Raw genomic sequence first — 20,624 nt, 5'->3', positions numbered from 1 at the left:
GTTTGTTGATCAGATCAAGAAAAGCATCAGAAACTGTGTAACTTGTTTATGTGTTTTTGTATCTTTAAAGTCACACATATTCATGTAACAGACATACAGATTCAGGAGAAAAATTAACAAATTTTCTTAACATTTACATCACAGTCACATGAATTGAGAGAAAATCTAGGCATTAACGTTCTTTACAGAAAGATAAGTTTCCAGATCCCTACAAACATTCACAAAGGTATTACGGAATATAATGATGGGCTACAATTCAGTTGTCCTCAATGAAAAAAAATATTGCAATAAAATTGCTGACATTTTCCCTTGTAAAAAGGACACCCATTATATTTAGCTGCTCCCTCATTGTAACATAACAGTTTCATTGACTATAACAGTGTGTCCTTGAATTGTCTTATTATTTAATATTAAAAAAGATCCAGATTATTTACATGACAATTGAGAAATATAAGTGTATGTTCAAGAGACTGTGAAAGAAGCTTCTGGTACTAGGTATATAAAAAGAATGAGACATTATTAAATGGTTAATAAGTAGAAAGCACTGGCTATGAGCAATAACCATAGTTAATTAAAGTACAGCAATTCTTAACAAAATCAAATATTTTTGCAGGTCAAGTTGCACAGAAATAATAGCTCAGAATAATTACAACAGTTTTTATTTATCACGCAGTAAATAAAATTTCAACAATGAAGAATACAAATATTTTATATTAACAAATAACAGGCAACTATATACAGGCAACTAAATAAATTACAGAAAAGTTAAATTAATGGAACACAAAGAGAACACAAGTAACTAGAGTGGAACCAGACACAGCTGGAATGAGAAAAAAAGAGATGAAAATTCGGATGGCAAGTCTCCTAGGGATAGCTTCTTTCTTTTTAAACATAATGAATTGCAAATAATACCAGTACTGACACAGTTAACTATTTTTATACACAAACTACTGTTGAATGGCATAAATCAGGAACAAAATTTTCTTTAACTTAAAACCCATAAACATTTAACTGATAAGATCACATTGATTTCATACTTAATCAGTTTAAAACTACTTGACAGTCACGAGGGCATTGGGCAAAAAAGGACAGTTATAGGGGCTGTTAGAAGGCAGAATGGTAGGGAAAAATGACAGACTGAAAAATAGATTGCTCAAAACTCAAATGTCATGAACACAAAATGTAAAGGAAAAGAATCCCTCAAGTTAAATTACATCAAAAACAAGATACAAATAGCATTTGCTTATTAGGCAGCAGCAGACAGTTTCTGTCATCAAGCAAAAGATAGGTAAGATTGCAGAACATCAAATTATTCAATGATAAGTAGTATTGTCATCAAATACTACAAAGGGAGAGAGAAGAGGGATATGGAGTTTCCTCTCACCTTGTCTTCGTCTGTCTCTTGATTTGGAGTTGTGGACAACTTTTATTCTTAAGTACTCCCACTATACCAAACTTTTCTAGTGGATGGTTCTGGAAGCTAGTATTTTGCATCATATTATATTTGTATCCATCAACTGACCTTTTAAACAGATTGTTTTATATTTTTAATGTGCTTGAGTATCAAGATGAACAGTAGTATTATCAATTAAGTGTGATACATTTCATGTCAGAGGAGATAATGATTCAATGCAGAAGACCAGTAATCGTGAGTAATGCACACTATAGCATTACATGTATTGAAAAGGAAGAGAGAAGAGGAAAGGATAAAGAACAAATGCCAATATATAGAGAATTCTAAGAATACAAAAGTTGATAAATGAAATCATAAAAAAAGAGAGAGAGAGAGATATGAGCACTACCTAAGCACCAGGTATTTAAATAAATGTGAGCTTCCTAGCATTTAGCAAATACTTAGAAAGCAATGTGAAAATGAAAACTATGCTTATAAAAATGCATTACAATTTCTACGGCTCTACAAAAAAAAACTGCATTCATTAACAAAGTAGTTTGTGTTGGAAGTATACACTACCACACTCATTCTTACAGAGTCTTTTGGTGGTCACACAACAGTAGTGTGTTCCTTATAGCTTTGCTCAAACAATGTTGCACAATATACCCAGCTTTATGAATATTTTTTCTCTTGAAACATTGCTTATTCTGAGTGGCAACTGCTTGAGACAACTAATTGCATTATGTAAAGGGCACTGCCACAGAAGTATGAAGGATGTGTTAGGCAAACTTCATGGATATTGGAACAACAAAAACAGACTGAATGGATAATAGAGTGTCTACACAAAATTTTTATTTTGGCTAGGATGTATGATGATGATCATAACTAATTTCAGCCATTACAGGCCATCTTCAAATCTGTTTCAGCCAGCAGTCTTTTTGATGTGCCTTTCGGTGACTTCGTACCTCTACTATCTGTCGAGTTGTTAGGTTTCCTTAGAAATTCCACCAGGGCTTCCCATATCCATGTAAAGGGAGAAATATACAAAATGAGCTAATACGTCTTCCACTCTTATGATTTATAAATCTGAAGATGGCTTCTGATGGTTGAAATCACTAGTAATCATTTATACCTTCTCAGAGCTGTAACTGATATAAATAACTGCTTATCATAATCTTGGGCAGTCACAACATGGGTTTTATTGAACTGTTGTTTTACACGAGTTTTAAGTCAGAATGAGTCATATTTTGATTATGTGAATATTGTGATTGCATAGCTGTGGTGCAGTTGTCTGATGTTTGTGATTTCTACATGCTTTTACACAGAACTGAAGATTTTCACCGCTGAACGAAATTTACTTATTTGGACCTTTATCGACTAATTCAAGACTGAAAAATAGTTTGGAATAATTACTAATAACTCATTAACAGTATATGTATCTGTAAAATAAAATACATATGCCCTCTGTCAGAGAAAGCTGTAAACTAATTCTGAGTCAGTGATTAAAAAAAAGCATTAATCTGTAATGTCAGACACGATGCAGCAGTCAAAACAAATTCAAAGATAATCAAAAAATAGCCAGTGGCAATGCAGCAGAAATATTTCTGCTGGGAGAATGAAACTGAAAATAATAATCTATGTGGGTGTAAGCAGCTCTTGTTGCACACCCTTCTTCGTATACACTCCCAACCCCTTCCAAACTGAAAAGTCAGTGGCAGATCCTAATCTAAAACTATTTTGGGAATAAACACCAATAGAATGCAAATAGCCCCCTGAAATTGGATGTTTTATCTCAGCAGCCTTTCAAAATGTCAGGGCATTATTTTTCACAACTTTTGGATGGAATAAGCAAGCCAGTCTCTTCAATATGACAGACTCCCTCATAAAGTTCTTCAAAATGGAAGTTTAATGTCACTAAGATTCTCTCAATAGTTTCTAGGGCATGTCACAACCTAACAACCCTTCTTTGCAATTATTGTACCTCCAGAACCATTTACTTCACATACATATGCAAATTCATTATGCAAAAAATGCCTCATGTCTTCTGCTTTCAGTCATGCAGCCACATCCACTGTAATGCTGCGTGTTAGTTAAGAAACAATATGCACTGTGCAGCAGTTCCTTTGGAAGTTCTCAGAGGCATTTTACAATGGTGTCAACACAATGGAACTCACTGCACACTCAACAAAACATTACTTCCATGACCAATTCTGTTGTTCCCACCCCTTTCTGCCTTTTTCTTTTGCTGTCATACTTTCAAACTCATTTTTGATTTATCTACTTCCTTTCCACACCCACACAAAATCCCTATATATTTTTATTTGCTGTAGCTATTCAATCAAATACAGTAGCTGCCATCTCTCTAGCAATATTTTATTCATTTCTTCAGTTGGTTGTGTCCACTGACCCTGTGTTCTGCATTGTATTCTATCTTTGTAACTTCTGAAGTTCTTAAAACATAGAATAAAATATTTGCTTTCAGAAACTTCTGCCATATCTCCGTGAACTATGTCCAAGAAATGTTTGTTTTTACAAGAATTCATTAACTAGGCAAAAATCTCATTGTAAGCTCCATAACAAAAAAGAATACATGTTTATATTACAATCTGTCAACAAATAACATAATTTCGACGAACACACAGCAAAGTTAAATATTATGCAATTATTCAGTACAATTCCAAAATAACAAATCCTGAGTTTCAGCCCTCTATGAATGCTTTTAACCGCAGTTTGAGATCTGTTTTAGTTCAACACTTCCAGCGAAATATACCGAGTCATACTCGCACAATAAGTACAACCAAAAACCTATGTTTGACTTACTATTAGTTTCAATGCAGCCATCAGATCAATAATCACTGTACATGTTTATAACAAGCAAACAGGGTATTGCACTGGCAAATGCTGACCATGAAATTGGGTTTCAAACTAAACATTCCACAAATGAGCAATATAATCTAGACAGTTGAAACCACCTGTAAGCTATGTAACCAATTTTCCAATGCCCATTACATTAACTCCACTAAAAAATAATGTGAAAGACTTTTCAGGTTACACTAATCCACACCATGTGCTGGGGACGATACAACTGAATTTTCAGTTTACCATCACCACCAAACAAAATAGTTTTCTCAATAATATTTGATCATGTTTCATATTTATTTACATTTTGTCAATTATTGTACTGTACACGTTATCAATATGTACATGTAACTAGAAAATACTATAGAGGTACTTGGTATATCTTCAAAAGATATGCTGAGCATCTGGTGAATGATATTTCAGAATTATTTGCAGCTGCTCACATCTCTGCAATAAATAGAATATGTAAAAAGGGTTTAAAATCTCCTAGAAAACTATACCATTTAACACTGCCATGACAAGTCTCTCATTATTCACACATCTTCATGTGGCAGCGTTCGTTGTTAAGAGGTGCATTAATAAATACTGTAAAACAGTTATAACCCATTTCTAATGACGGAGAGAGTATCACAGCAGACACTACAAACAATTTAAGACAAGAAACAATCCAGAAAAACAAACAAAAAAATGAACTCATTAACTAGACACTTCTAAGTAAAAAATTAATTACTATTTACTATTCTGTACAATTCCTTCTTACAGCCTCCAAAGATTTTTTTTGTTCCTTAAGAACAAAATTATATACACCTGGAAATCAAATTAGAAATACATTACAGTTCTAAACAGTCATATAATGAATAACATCAAAAGAACTTCATGAAACAGAAGAACAGTATTTTTTAAAATGACATTCTGCTAATTTTGGTTGCATGGCAATATAGTTTATGAAGTTTGGAAAAATTCATAGTGAATGAGATATTAATACTTGACAGAAGTTTAACAATGACCTCCATAAACAATAATAATCTAAGTGACTAAAGATGTTGCCACTGTGTTGTAACAATATTAGTTGTAGACTCCAAGTGTCGAGTAATTTCTTCGTAGATACCATGACTCAACCACAACAACTGTAATTTTTTGTATCTCTCAGGGCACAATGTCAATGGGTTACCTCTTCGCAATCCCTGATCTGTCTCACCATACTGGTCTAAATAGGGTGGGGACATGAAACATCCTCGATTGGGACTGGCCAGTAACAAAATTTCACATTCACGTACACGAAGAAAAATACCGACTCCTGCACCACATTCGTGTGCATGGTAAGTGCATGCACCAACTAATGTCTTATTCAGTTCAGTTTGACAGCAATAACTCTGTGAGCACAACATGTCACCACACACTAGACACATAGTCGGATTACGAGAATCTTCACGGTCACTGTTCGGGCAAATGAAGAGTGAAACAGTGTTGATTAATTCACTGTAATCAACAGGCAAAGAAATGAGTTGGTTTACCGGCTGAGGAACTTTAACAAATGGATACTTTGATGCTCCAGACAGGTACTGCTGCACCTTCGGATGTTGACACCATCGCACAACCAAGTCTCTGTTCACATCTCCACATACCAGTTCTGAAAGTGTAATGTTCAATCCAAGATAAGTGCACATATTATCAAAAGTGTCTCCACCAACCTCCAGCAACACCTGTGGAGCTGGAACGCCTGTCAAGAAGTGGTAAAACAGGACACAACAACGCAAAAATGGTATACATGCTTCCTGCACAAGTCTGCATACTGCCTTTACTTGAATATTAGTTTCTGGTGCAATTCCAGCAGCTCTTCTGACATCCGTAATAAAACCAATGAGCTTTTCAGTTTCGTCTGGTTCACCCTCTACTTCCATACTCATTTCAGTGCTTTCAAAATCATTGGTTAACAGTACTTTTACAATGTTACACAACAACATAAGTCGAAAAATATATAGCTCCTGCAAACCCCCAGTAGGAATAGGAACAGCACCATCAGTTAAAAACAAACTGGATAGTGACAACGTCAAAGGTAAAAGCACACCAAATGTATCCCAGTCAAGGATACAAGGTTCATCATGTGGGCTTTCTAAAATTATTGTAAGTAATCTCAAAGCATGGCTGCTTATCATATCTGGAAACTTCCACGTCGTTCCAAGCACTGCTACAAGACGAATCAGACCTTCCAGACAGTCTTGCTGTCTTGATGATAGATCACCAAGCAATGGCTTGCCAGTATCTCTGAGAAGACATTCCATAGCATGAACTGTGTATGCACAAGATTTCCATGCCATCAGAACAATCCTTGAATCACCATACTTAGGGTGTGAACCCAGACTTTTAGTGAAAGTGGCTTGTGCAAACAGTAATATGAATGTAGACAGATTTTCCGAAAACTCGGTCCTCAGGTTATTGCGTGAAAACAGTGACGCAAATGCTTCTCCATCTTCCCCAAGTTCAACAACAACCTGGTGGATTGGGCATGTGTAGTAAAGTGACTCCATGACTTGTACATCCTCCTCTTCTTCCTCTCCACCTTCACCAGTTCCACCTCCACTGTCACTTGCTGAATCAGTTTGTTTTTTCTCCATACTTCTTAATGTCTTGCTAATCTTTTTCTTGTATTTTAAAGCAAGGTGCAAACCTGAGATCCATTTTTCAAATGATAAATTTGTCAAAGCAGCTTGTGAATTTGATATTAGAGATCCAACAGGAGGAACAAGTGGGCACGGTGTATTACTGAGACACTCACAAAGCGGGCACAGAAATTCCTGTTTCTCAATGTCAAAGCTTGCCGGCTGCCGGAGCCGATACGGTCGTCGCGACTCTTTGGCCAGGACATTCTCAAAGTATTTTTCCCAGCAATTACTGTGCATTACGTGACCACAAGTGCCAGTAAATGGAGCTGGCCCAATAGAAGCTGAGAGAAATAAAGGCTCAGACATTTTTTCCAGATATTCTTCAGACAGTCCCCTGTGAGTACAGAGTACTGTTGATTTTTGAACAAAAGCAGAAACAACAAGTGCTTGTCCACCAGCAGAAACTGTCTGATCTTCCTGACATAAAATGCAAGTATGTGTGCGGTCCGTTGTTGCCCGTGTTGTCTGTTTTGGTCCTAGGGCAATGGGCTGACATTCTGACTGTTCTGAAACATCCATGAACATTTCCACATTTTCTTTTTGTGAAGAGCTCTCTGCAAGAGCTGATTCAAATAACTTGGCATTTTCCTTCATAAAGTTCTTTTGCATTGCTGTCATCTGGGCCATTATTTTTGCCCTCTTCTGAGCTGCCATTTTTGCTCTCCATTCCTTTTCCTCATTTGCAGAATCTTCTGCCTGACCTACCCCCTCTTGATGCTGAGGTTGAGGTGCAGGTTGTACGTGACCAAGTTTGCGAGCTGCAGCAACTTGCCTATACTTTCCTAGTGTCCACTGCAGCAAATCTTTGTGCGCCTCAACTCTTGCACTACCACACAACTCTTCAATTAGGTTTTCAAGTCCCCACTTCTCTGCACGTTCAACAAATACCATATATTGGTAATGCTTCTGTTCTTCTTCGTGCAAAGCGTAACCTATGAGGTGAAGCACCTTGTGGAGCTGAGCTTCTGAAAAACTTCTTGCTCTAAGATTAATGCTACGTTCCAACACAGTTTTCATAATGTGCAGCATTACATCACATTGCAACAGATTTGCCATCATCATAAAAGCTTCACTGAGTGGTGGAAGAACAGGAGGAGGACAGCATTCCAACTCCCCAAGAGCTTTTCTCCTCTTCCTCTGGGCTTCTTCTGACTTTGACAATTCTTCTCTTGTATAGTGGTAAAAGAAAACATCATATTGATCATAATATTCAGGTTTCAGTTCATACACGCCTTTCCCTGTTCCCTGTGCAGGCTTTTTAAACACTGCAACTTGATCAATTACCCGTTCCATCCCAGTTTCATGGTTGACATCCTCAGGGAGAGTTTTGTTTAGCTCAGAATGTGGCAGTGGTTTTATACACAGCTGTTGGATTATTTCTTTTTTTATTTTGTCATCTTCTGTAACTTTACCAACACCAGGTGTGTACCTTTCACTAACAATTGTTATAAGAAGACCAAGGAACTCTTCAACTAAATTTATTGTCTGCCTCATACTATCCTCCTCTGGGTTTCTGAGGATATTTGTTTCAAACTGAGGATTTGCCCAGTTTAAGAGATTGAATTTATTGAGCAAATGTATGAGGAATTCATTGCTTTCAATCAATGATGCTCCCACCTGTAACAATATGATATCCCTGTCTAACATCTCCGATCGGCACTTGACATTGTGGTAAAAATAAAGCTGATTCAAAAGAGAGTAACCATTGCGACGCCACATTCCAGCATGCACTTGAGAAATCATTACCTGTGTTCTTAGTACTGGTTCAATAATTAGTTCTGGAGTTGGTTTAGGTATATTCTTGAACTCATTACTTCTAAATTCTAAACCAAATTTCTCCAAATGAAGATGTAAGCCAGCTAAAAAACGAGATAATGGTAGATGTATAGAGACTGGCTGCTGAGATACATCGTAAATTAAACACGGTGCACTGTGATCGGCCAACTCCCGCACCTCTCCAACTTGAGAGGGATCGTGCAATTTTTTTAGAGTAGCTCTGTATGCTTTTATCAGAACTGTTCTGTCTGTACCACACCATTCCAGAGCCAATGTTATTACATGTGCAAGTTTAATGTGGAGATTGAAAGCCGATTCCCATTCAGGTTCATACTCCATATGCTGTCCAACTTGCCTGGTTATCTGGTCCATTCCTTGCATCATTGATAACAGATTAAGCAAGTACGTAACACCGTGAAGGAATCCCTTACGTAGCTCATCTGTCCATACAGTCGGCTTTGCACTCAGGAGATAACGCAAGTCATAAAGTATGAACTGGGCACGTTTGAAAGTACCATTTGATGAATTTCTTTCAAATTCTAGTTTCCCTGCTTTATTGCATTTACGGTTGCATTCTGATATAAAAGCATTCAACAGGATATACAGAACATCTTCCTCTGCTATGAGATAATGAGCCAATGTAGGGACTGTAAAGACCTGCACTGACATAGAGGCAATAGAAAATGCGTGATCGTGATCATCTCGCATGAAGTCTTTGAGGACAACATTGTATGTCTTTGTGAAGAGTTTAGCAAATGCCTTTTTGCTCTCATACTCCATCAGGAGTCCAGAAATAATAAGACGGTGCCAGTGGGTGCGTGCAGATTTCCACAAATGGGAATCTCTGACCAAAATGCCCTCTATTATTGAAGATTCCTGATGGTCAAGCTCTAGTGCTACCTCACTGAAAACCACACGGAAGCCTTCCCCGTAGCCAAGAATTTTTTGTAACCACTCTAAAAGCTCCATTGCAAATACCTGATGAGCAATTACATGAGCATGCACAACAAGTACTTTCAAAGGTCTGTTTCCATGGCGTGCAGTAAAACGCTCAATTTCTGCTTTCAGTTCTTTGCAATGTGGAAAAGTGGAACACTTCACAACAGCACGACCTTCTCTGTCTATATTCGTCACATAATCTATAGCATCTTTCTGTGAACATTTGATAACTCTTGACAAAGTAGTAATCACTTGTTCGAAGGTGTGAGTCTCATCATTATAGAGAACAGTGCAGTGAGTGTCAGTATCAAAGAGACCTAATGTTCCTTCTTCTGATTCCTTAATGCTCAGATCTGAAGGCACTCTCAGATGTTCCACAGTCAACATCTGATATGCATATTTGAGAACAGCACTGAAAGTTGCACGTACTCTTTCTGCCATATCCTCTTGTAAGCACTTGACAGGTTCTTGCCCTGCTTGAGAACCGGCAGCATGTATATCACAGAAAGGTTCACTTTTCCAGGCTTCCGTATCTCCACAGTCACAGCATCCACCACCACCAGAGGTTCCCATCTTATATTTGTGGTTACGATGAGCTGACTGTTTAAAGCAGTCAACACAGAGAACACATGTTGAGTCCATACCACACTCTCTGCAGCTGTATGTCGGCTCACCTATTTTGAAGACTCTACCACATACAGTTGATCGATTTGCTGTCTGTGTTAGTGCACTAAAAACTTCTTGAGGGTCCCCATTGCAGATGAATCTTTCTAGAGGCTGAAATAAAATTTCTTGGGCCTTTGCTTCATCGTAGTTGAAGTCCAAACAATTTCCCTTAGGATCTGGACTATATATCCTCGGCACGTATATACGCCAGTGTTCTTTAAAGTGAGCACAGGACAATATGCCCTTTTCAAGCTTTTCTGTCCATACTTCTACACATTTACTGGCAGAATCAGGAAACTCATCTAGTACTGGTTGCTCCATGTCAATATCTGGGAGAGAGAATTCCTCACAGTCCATTTCTGTAAAATGAAAATAAAACAACTCTTTAACTTACCATTTTAACACTAACAACTATTACATAGCCAACAACAAAAATATTAATAAAGCTCATTGTCAACAAATGATGACAGCTATTTTAAGTCGAATGAATACAAGAGAAAATCTTGAGATAAAAATAAAAACAATGTATCACAAAAACTAACATTCCTACACAGTACAGATTTGTGTTGTGACTGAAATGACACTCATAAAAAAAAGGTTCTAAATACCATGTTATCTAACCTTAACTTCCTTCTCAAATAGCCAAAAAGAACAAGTATTTTCCTCCACATTGCATATGCAAATGTCCGATCTCTGGCTGCTCATCATAATGAGTTCCATTGTATATTTCAAGACATAGACATCCATGTAGTATTTCTGTTGAGACCTGGCTCAAACCAAGTATTATTCCAAGTACAGTAAATATACACAGCTACCTCTTTCTGAGACATGGCAGATGTAACAGATGAGAAAGCGGAGCAGGGGCATATGTACACTCTGATTTATCACCCACTGTGCTACACACATCCAACAATAATGAAGGTAAACAAGTGGAACACATGTTCATAAAGGTCAATTCCTTTAACAGAAAGTGCCTGATGTGTGTCCTCTACAAACCTTCTAAAGTAGATGGGTTTGCTTTCTATGAAACTGCTCTTTCAAGTCTTGACATATGAGCATATAATTAATTATAGCTGATGACACTAACATAAATTTTCTATAAAAAGTCCTTCCACTGCAAAATTTATGCAAGTGCTTCTTTCCAATGTGTCATTACTTCATCTTGCTCCTACCCATCATACGATCAGTAGTCACAGACTCATAAATATATTAGCAACAAAACCTACAGATTAATTTGTACCTCTCAAATATCTGCACGTGACATAATTTTCATGACGTACTCACTTGAATGTCCCAGAAAGAAATCACAACTGACTACATACTGAGACTTCAAATGCATTAATTTATCTGAACTTAAAACAGAGGAGCAAGCAATAGTTTGGGAGTTGTCTTGTATTCACTTTCTGACATAAATCCTAAACTTCATGGATTTACTAACAAACTTACTCAACTATGACAAATATGTTCCCTTAATGACTGGAAAAGTAAGAAGGAAACACCCTCGCTAACTGAAGAGCTAAAACAACTCGTGAATCTCGGATGCTGCATAACAAACAGTGCCCCATGCCTGAAAATCATACTGCTTAAAACAGAAGTGGGGTAGAGTCAGTCAAGCTGTGAGAAATGCAAAACTCAAGAATGCCCATTATTAACTGTCAACAGAAAAAACTAGCTGCCCTACAGAAAAATCTGTATGGTCTTGGTATAGGCAAAGTAAACACTGCAGCTGACTTAATTGTCCCAGATGGAGAACTGAACCAGTATTTCTCATTATCTATAACCACAAACAAAACAGAGACTCATGGATTATGTCTAAATGACGAATCTTATTACTGACCCACTATAATGAATATCTTAACCACAAGTGTATCTCCCGAGTCCTGGAAACTGGGACTAGTTAAGCCACTACCTAAAAAGAACGTTACCACAGCACCCTCTAATTACTGACCTATTTGCATTCTTCCTGCATTGTACACAGGCTTAGAATATAAAATCCACAACCAGCTGACAAACCAACTAACCACAAGCAACCTACTAGACAAATACCAATCAGGTTTCTGTACACATCACAGCATATCTTCTGCCTTAATAAATGTAATACATGACCTAAAGCTTCCATGGATGCAGAAGAGGCAACTATCATGTGCTTCTTAGACTTCAGGCAAGCCTTTGGCATTATTGACGACTTCAACAGTTCACATGCCAAACTTAGCAGCCTCCATTTCTTGCCAAATGTAGTGCAATGATTTCACTCATACCCAATGTCTCGCCAGCAAAACGTCATGTCAGGCACCACAAAGTCACAATTGAGAAAGGTAGTATCACACATCCCAAGGGTTTGTTATTATGTCCTTCATGAGACCAGTGAAGGATAGGTTATAATCAGATCAGGTTAAATACACACACTTTTAGCAGTATGCATGCACCTGATTTTCGTTAACATGTAACTTAAGCCACTTCCTTTGTTTCACACTTTAATGCATAATGATACAGTTAGTTTTTAGAATTAGAAGGATACAATTAGATATAAAACTAAAAGGAAGAAAGAAAATATGCTATAGAGTCAAAATGCAGACCACAGCAATTCTAAAAATAAACAGCCATAGTGACAGTTGAAAGAAAATCTTTAAAACCAGGAAGATCATATTGATTCAACAGCAGAAGCACCTGGTGCAACATTAAATATATATATATCTGAACCTTCACGCTTTTATATAGTAACACAGAAGAATGTGAAACATATTAAAGACTGAAAACTCAACAACCAGTAATTCCAATGATAAAAGGAGGAATAGTAGAAAGAACACCAACAAGGGCTTCATTGTGTGTACAACTCATTCTCCACTATTTAGAACAATATTTCTTTGAGACACAGCCCACCAAAGAGTACAGGGTGTCATTTTTTGCCAACTAGGACACAAAAAATTGAAATTGCTTTTTTTTTTAAAAAAAAAGGGAGTGACTCGTTCTCTCTGGCTGTGACACACTTTACCATTGCAAAGTCATTTGTTCCTAGGTGCTGGGCCAAAACAATTTGCCATTTGTCATGTTAGTGGTTTTCCTCATTCATGGCTCTTATCATCACTACAATGTTTCCCTATTTGCTCTGCTTATACATTTGCCAAACTGCTTTACAAGCCCAAAAAGCCACTACGCAGCATTCAATCTCACAATGAGCAGTGGTCATAACATTTTGGCTCACCAGCGTATGTACTTAGTAGAACAGATAATGGTGGGAGTGACTTTCTGTAAAGAAACCTCAAATTAAGTAGTAGTACAACAGGTCTAAAACACAGCACATGGCTATAGACAGATAAATGCTAAAAGAAACATGTTCGATTGACAAAAGTTTTGTGCACAAAGCCTTCAATTACAACTGTAACAGGACCTTATCAAAAAATTTCTCAAAAAACCCAAACAAATATTAATCATATGTAAAGACAGTCTGTGGCACCAAAGTTCATGTCCAGAGACTCATAGATGACAGGAACAGAAATTGAGGGTAGCAAAGCAAAAGCAGAGGTATTCAACTCTGTTTTCAAATGCTCTGCAGTTGGATGGTCAAGACTGCAGTTTTTCAAGTTTTGTGGGGGCCATTCTGTGAGTACACAGTTGGTCACTTGTCACACCCACATAGAATGCTGCACAGAAATTGAAGCAGAGCTGATACAAAACACAGGTGCTTTAACATTTGGCTCTGCTTCTTACAGTGCAGGGCTGTGAGTGGACTGCAGTAGGGGGTAGTGGGTGCGCGTATGGGACAGGTCTTGCAATTGGGTCGACCATAAGGGAGTGATCCACAAACTGCAGGGTTGGGATAGGGATGGAAAAGGATATTCTGTAGGTTGGGTGGGCAAGGGCAACAGAAGACTGGGTGATGTGGGTACGATATCCTTCATCTCAGGACAGGGCAAGAGGGTACTCAAAGCCCTGCACTAGGAAGTGGCTGAGCCAAAAGGCCAGGGTGATAGTGGTCAGCAGCTGGTTAACAGGTTTACTGGTGTCACAGGAGGAGATGGCATGGGAGATCTGTTTCTGAATAAGTTGGGTCAGATACTGCCTGTCATTAAAAGCTCTGGTAAGGTTTTCAGTATTTTCGACAGCTTCCACATTCCAATGCAGGTGTGGCATCCCCTGGTGGAAGGTTCTTGCAGTAGGGTAGATGACACCCCAAGAGGCCAGTTTTAATGCTAAGCCAATTAGGTGGGCTAACATGTGTCACACATTATTTCAGAAACAAGATGTGTATTTGTAGTTCTGCTAGGGCAAAGGACGGGTTCTGGAACTGGAAGATGCAGAATGAGCAGAGATTCATGGTTGGGAAGCAAAAGGAGTGACAGACAAAAGGTAAAAAAAATGGTTAAAAAAGTTGATAAGTAAGAAGGTAAAAATTTATGGTTGATGTGTTATAACAGAAATAAATGGTAGGTACTGTAGTGTGACCCATGAATGATGGTGGTCCACACAGGTCAAGCCACCGACGGGGATTGCAGTGTTGCCAATTCCAAGAGACAGTTGGGTAAGCAGGAAGAAAGCACACAGCCTGCAGATTACATCACTTGCTTACCATCACTATCAGCGATGACAATTCCCAACAAATGGAATAAAAAATCATTACAAAAACTTGCTATGATCAAATTTAATGTCCACACTGGCTATGACATTCACAGCAGCATGCTCAAAACACTACTAAACACTCATCATCCATCGGAGAATGCACGATGGAGTGCAGAACGAGGTTAAATTTGACTACCATCATTCATTACTAACTATATGTAGAAAACAATATGGGAAGGTTACAGCACAAATCAGGAAATATTTCAAAAAAACAGGAGTAAGTGGGTCATAAATAAATAAGTTTGATCACAAATTGACAAGCGTGATGATTAATAGACACACACGATGATACAATGCGATAGTAAAAATGTGCGACTGGCTAACCATCAAGTTGGGCAGCCACATGGAATTACCTAGGGCCAAGAAAGAGCCAACCACTCTGATCCAAACCCCCCCTCCCTCCACCCATTCAATCTACTCTCCAACCCCCACTCCCCCTGTCGACCCTTCGTAATTCCTGGACCATGCCTTGCTCACTAATTCCACCCTCCATATCCCCCAAAAATCTGCTCCACCCTTCATGAAACACACTGCTGATGAACAGCCATCCTCTAACAATGTTGTCAACCTTTTTGCCAAAACTCTCACCTCTGCAGAAGTCTCAGTACTTTCTCAAGGCCTCGCCTTTAGCCCAAAAACCTCAGTTGAACAATGCTTGACTTGTGAATGTCCTCTTTTCCTTTACTTGTTCTCTCCAGTGGAAACATGTTTTCCCATGTGCCCCACTGACAACAGTCAACCAAAGCTACACATATAACCTTCTTTGAAACAGTTCCAGCCTTCCTCCAACCGTGATCCTCCTCCCCAATCGCCCCCTGATAACCTCTCAGGAATTCCTCACTCTGAACCTGCCTGGTCTCTCCTTCCTTTCCTAAATTCCTCCCCAGTGATTCAAACACATCATGCCTATAGAACACACAGCTACCCATAATCTGATAATCGATCCAAACTATCACCCTTCCTTCAGACAAAAGCTCCACCACAGAGGCCATGAACTGTAGTGACTACAAGGCCAAGTGTCTCCATCAAATTTCTGACACCCCTGCATACAAACCTTATAGCTGTGATCTCATCCCAGAAGTGCAACAGAACATCCCCACATATCTTCCTACTGGTCATCTCATTGTGGCTGGCTGCAATGCTACCATGGTACAAATCTCTGCCTTTGTTGATCAAATGATCAGAATCAAACTACCATCCATGAGCTCCCATTCTACAGTCAAGACACCACTCATGTCTTTCCCCAGCTCCTGTCCTGTTACCTCCAGATGCATTGACGGTCACTGTGGATGCAACATCCTTATACACCAACATTCCCAATGTTCTCCTGATGCCACATCCACCACCTTTCCTAATACTGCTAGCTCGTGGTGTAAAACACCCAGGATATATGCCAGGGCAAATGCCCAAAATTCATAAATGCCCAAGTATTTATGCATTTTATAGATTAATCGATAAGTGACATTTACAAAAAAAATTAAGCTGATATTTTGTATTGGAAAATATCTTTTGCAAATCGGCATCTTTAGTGGTTGGGTAAAAAAATAACTTTCTACTTCTTCAATGACGTCAAAAACAACACTCAAGTTTAAAAACAGTATATATTAACTAGCTGGCCTGTAGGTAGTATTTTTACTTATACTATACTTCTGCAAAAAAAAAAAATTAAAAAATTGTTCTCAGTCAGTTTCATGCTGCCTCAGATTCTCCTGAATCTGATTCTTCACTGATTATTGGCTTCCTTTCCATTTTGTCTTTGCTTGGACGTTCAGTATGGGTTTTACCTCAGCATCAGCAGGATTAGGGCATGTTCCTGCTTCATTTGCTCCATTCATCTACTTCCAGCTGTAGGAGAGGTGGGTTAGTTTTGCAGCTCTCTCTCTCTCTCTCTCTCTCTCTCTCTCTCTCTCTCTCTCTCTCTCTCTCTGTGGATCCATCTAAAAGCGCCGAAGGAACACACTGTAGCAGTAGATGTAACTGATGCACCCAGAATTTTTACAGCAACTTCTGTCAATTCTCAAGTTCATCTTAACCTCACCACTGCAATAAAGGATACACATGATGATTTTTATCTTCCTGAGGGTGAGGGCCCACTCCTTACACAAACTGTCTGCACCAAATTCATTGTTTCTCCCTATAATTAGCCAAGATCTCTCTAACTTGAATAACATTTAAATAAAATGTTCTTTGCTGTGCCACAATCCGACCTAGTTGCATCAAATGTCTCAATAGTCTTCAGGTTACTACCTTGTACCACTGGATAATGAAGATTAGCTGAAAGATGGATAAAAGATGACAAATTCTTTCCTAGCTTGGAATTTAGCTAAGACTGACTTTTCTTCTGCAGATTGCAGTAGAGAGGATGGCAGTTTCTCAACGAGAACTTCTACCACCTTATTGATGTTTGTGGCTATTTTGAGAACTTAAGACTCCTTTAACTCTAAAACTGTAATCAAATAAGCAATTGCGTTCATAAGATGTATCATTTTCTCAACTCTCGTCCATCATCCAGAACTCTCCTCTTTATTTCAGGTTGCAGGTAGGATGGCACCTTTATGTTTACAACTAAGGTTTGTAAGCCAAGTTTATTTGATTGCAAACTTTCCAAACAAAAAGTATGGCTCCCCCACCCTCTCTTTCCTGGAAACTTCAGTGAAATCATATCTTTGAATTTTTTTGCACCTGAGATTTCATTGAACACTGTGGCTGTGTTTTTCTGTTTTGACAACCTCTACTGCATTTGCCATGGAAGTTTTGATTGTTTGATAGCCTAAAATATCTGAGCACAATAGGTTTAATAGTTGACCTACGCACCCAAGTGGAACAATATTAGGGGATTTTGTCCTTAACTGGATTCAATGCAGCATCTTGAGCATTGATTCTTTGTTATCAAATCTTTTTTATGTTAGTGTTCTCATTTTATCTTCACGGCAGGGTAGTAATACAAAAATATTCACTGAAAACAGTTTAACATTGAAGAATACATTTATCATCAAGAAACAAATGCCAGCTGTGTAATACATTCAGTAATTTTTTTCAATAATAATCAGAGATTTGACACGGATTATAAAGTGTGTAACATTACAAAACAATGACCAAAGGACATTTTTCTTCTGATACTGTGTGTGTGTGTGTGTGTGTGTGTGTGTGTGTGTGTGTGTGTGTGTGAGAGAGAGAGAGAGAGAGAGAGAGAGAGAGAGAGAGAGAGAGAGAGAGACTATTGTCCCATCCTTATTTTAATTAGTAAATTATACATTCTAGCAGCAAAAACATTAAAAAGTACTTTTTTTATAAATGCTCAGATTTTTGGGCATTTAAACTGGCTTTGGGCACATTCCCAATTACAAATGTCCTGCCCAATTGGCAATTGTCCGGCCCACATCACCACTCTTAGCTAAACACATCCTGACCCAAAGTTATTTCACATTCAAGGACCAACTCTGTAAACAAATTCGTGGTACTGTCATGGATACTTATTTATCGGCCATCTGAAGGAACCCTTCATATACAGTCAACACCAAAAACCCTTAGTCAGGTTCTGCCCATTGATGACATTTCCATGATCTGGACTCGAGGCAGGGACAATCTTTGCCCTTTCTTCCACAACCTAGTCCCAGATCTGGTCTTTCTCATCTCACCGAGCCATGTTCCTGTCAATCTCCATCTCTCAGACAGTTCCATAAATGCATCTGCTCATATCAAGCACACCAACTACCAACAGTACCTCCACTTTCACAGCTCACACTCATTGCATGTCAAAAAGTCTCTTACTTACAGCCTTGCCATGCGTGAACACTGTATCTGCAGTGGAAAGTAGGCACTGTCACAATATACCGATAACCTTACCAGTGCTTTTAATGACAGACAATATGCTATCCACCTCATCCACAAGCAGATCTATGCCATCTCCTCCACAGATACCAGCAAACCTGTTTAACAGACACTGTCCCGTATCAACCTGACCTAGAAAAGCTCAACAATTTCCTTCACCGGAGCTTCAATTACCACTCATCCTGCCCTGAGATGAGGGATTTTTCCCTATCCCAATCCTTCTCCCACTCCTGCACATTACGGACAATTTCTCTGAGGTGGACCCAGGTGCAAGTTCTGCCCCACCCACCACCTCCGACGGCAGTTCAGTCATAATCATTTCCTACCTGATAAAAGGCAATGCTATAGGTGAAAGCAGTCATGTTATATATTAGCTCTTCTGCAATTACTGTGCAACATTCTAGGTGGGTATGACAAGTAAACAACTGGACTTGCATGAATGACCAGTTTCAAACTGTGTCAAACTGCAAACTTGACCATCCAGTTGCCAAATGTGCAGCACACCACACTACAAATGACTTCAATAGTTACTTCACTATATGAGCCATTTGGACACTCCCTTGAAGCACTACTTTCTCTGAACTACACAGACGGGAATAGTCTCTCCAGTATATCCTGCACTCTCTCACTCCTCCTGGCCTAAAGCTCTGCTAACCTGCTTCCCACATTCCTATAGTAACTTTTTCCTTCCCTCTTCTGCCCCCACCATTCTTTCCACATCCCAATCATGTACTGCATTTTCCTACCACTCTTCACTCCCTGTTTCCCCCTGGCAGACATACTGTAGCAAAATGGGGCAGGGGTGTGACATTGTGATCAGCAAGTCAAGTGAAGATTGAGGGTGCGTGGTTCAGTGCACACCCCGAGGCGTCAGTCATGCAGTGTTATCCATAATAAAATTTAATGCTCAAGCACAGCTTACAATGGTATAAACGTCTTCAGAACTATAGGCACACATGCCACAATGGACTGCTGATGCCTGTCAATGAGTTGCGACATCTTAAGTGCTGGTCAGTGCCACGGACACATGCTGTTGTCATGAGGCCTAGGCCCTGGTCACCCACCAGAGATCAACTAAGACTGCAGCAGATGCTCAGAATTGACCAGGAAGCTATGCAGACACACCTAACCTAGTCAGTGCAAAATTAGATGCTTGCAGATCATCCTTGAAGACCTATCAGCGAAGGAGGGCTGGCTGCTCACCATCTTCACGTCCACGATATCCCAGTAGGCAGTAGTGGCTGACAACAGCTGTGGTATGCATCAGTTGGCTGCTCCTCGGTGTTAAAGTCAACAAGCAAGTACCAGGATGACCATGATCAATCAGCATGTCATTTGACAAACTCAACAGCCTGTTATTCTACATGGTTCTAGCAAGATGGTTCTAGCAAGAAGGACGGAATGGTAGACAGAATGTGTTCTTGAGGTCCAAAAGCCTCTCTAATGGGTCGGGCCTGTGTCCATGACGTAATGGGCTCTGGTTGCATGAGCACATTTGTCCTCATTTATTGGACTCATCAGCACTCTGCCTCGCCATGGTAATTTCAATAATACTTCTGGATCACTGACCTAAGGTCTTCCTGTCTATGTTTGGCTCCATGATGGCACTTTATCGGTGAAGTTACATAGTACTGCCTCACAGTGCCTTGTTAAGTAGCACAACGGTGCTTTTGTTTCTGTATGCCCTGTTCTGAGGTCTGTTGCACGTCAGTGGTAAGTCATGTTGACAGAACAATTGATGCACCTGCCCAGTGCTAACTTAGCTCTGTTCCGAGCTTGCCCATTAGAAATTTAACAAAATTTTAAGCTTGCCAAATAAAATTATTCTGCTGTGCAACATTCCTCCAGTATTTCAAAAAATTCATAGAAAATTTTGCATC

General features: G+C 39.0%; 1 protein-coding gene across 1 annotated transcript in view; it reads right to left on the bottom strand.

The window, feature by feature from the left end:
• Nucleotides 1-643: 643 nt before the first annotated feature.
• The window catches only part of LOC124622141 (E3 ubiquitin-protein ligase UBR2), a 30,089-nt gene continuing 10,108 nt past the window's right edge, over nucleotides 644-20,624 (bottom strand). Inside the window, exon 2 of the mRNA XM_047147772.1 lies at nucleotides 644-10,655. Within this exon, the coding sequence (XP_047003728.1) occupies nucleotides 5,287-10,653 (5,367 nt within the window). The 5' untranslated portion in view covers nucleotides 10,654-10,655 and the 3' untranslated portion in view covers nucleotides 644-5,286. The remainder of the gene's footprint in view (nucleotides 10,656-20,624) is intronic.

Source organism: Schistocerca americana, chromosome 7 (genome assembly GCF_021461395.2).
Source record: "Schistocerca americana isolate TAMUIC-IGC-003095 chromosome 7, iqSchAmer2.1, whole genome shotgun sequence".
NCBI classification, from domain to species: Eukaryota; Metazoa; Arthropoda; class Insecta; order Orthoptera; family Acrididae; genus Schistocerca; species Schistocerca americana.
Note: the sequence above shows the minus strand (reverse complement) of the source record. Positions and strands in the feature narration are given on the sequence as shown.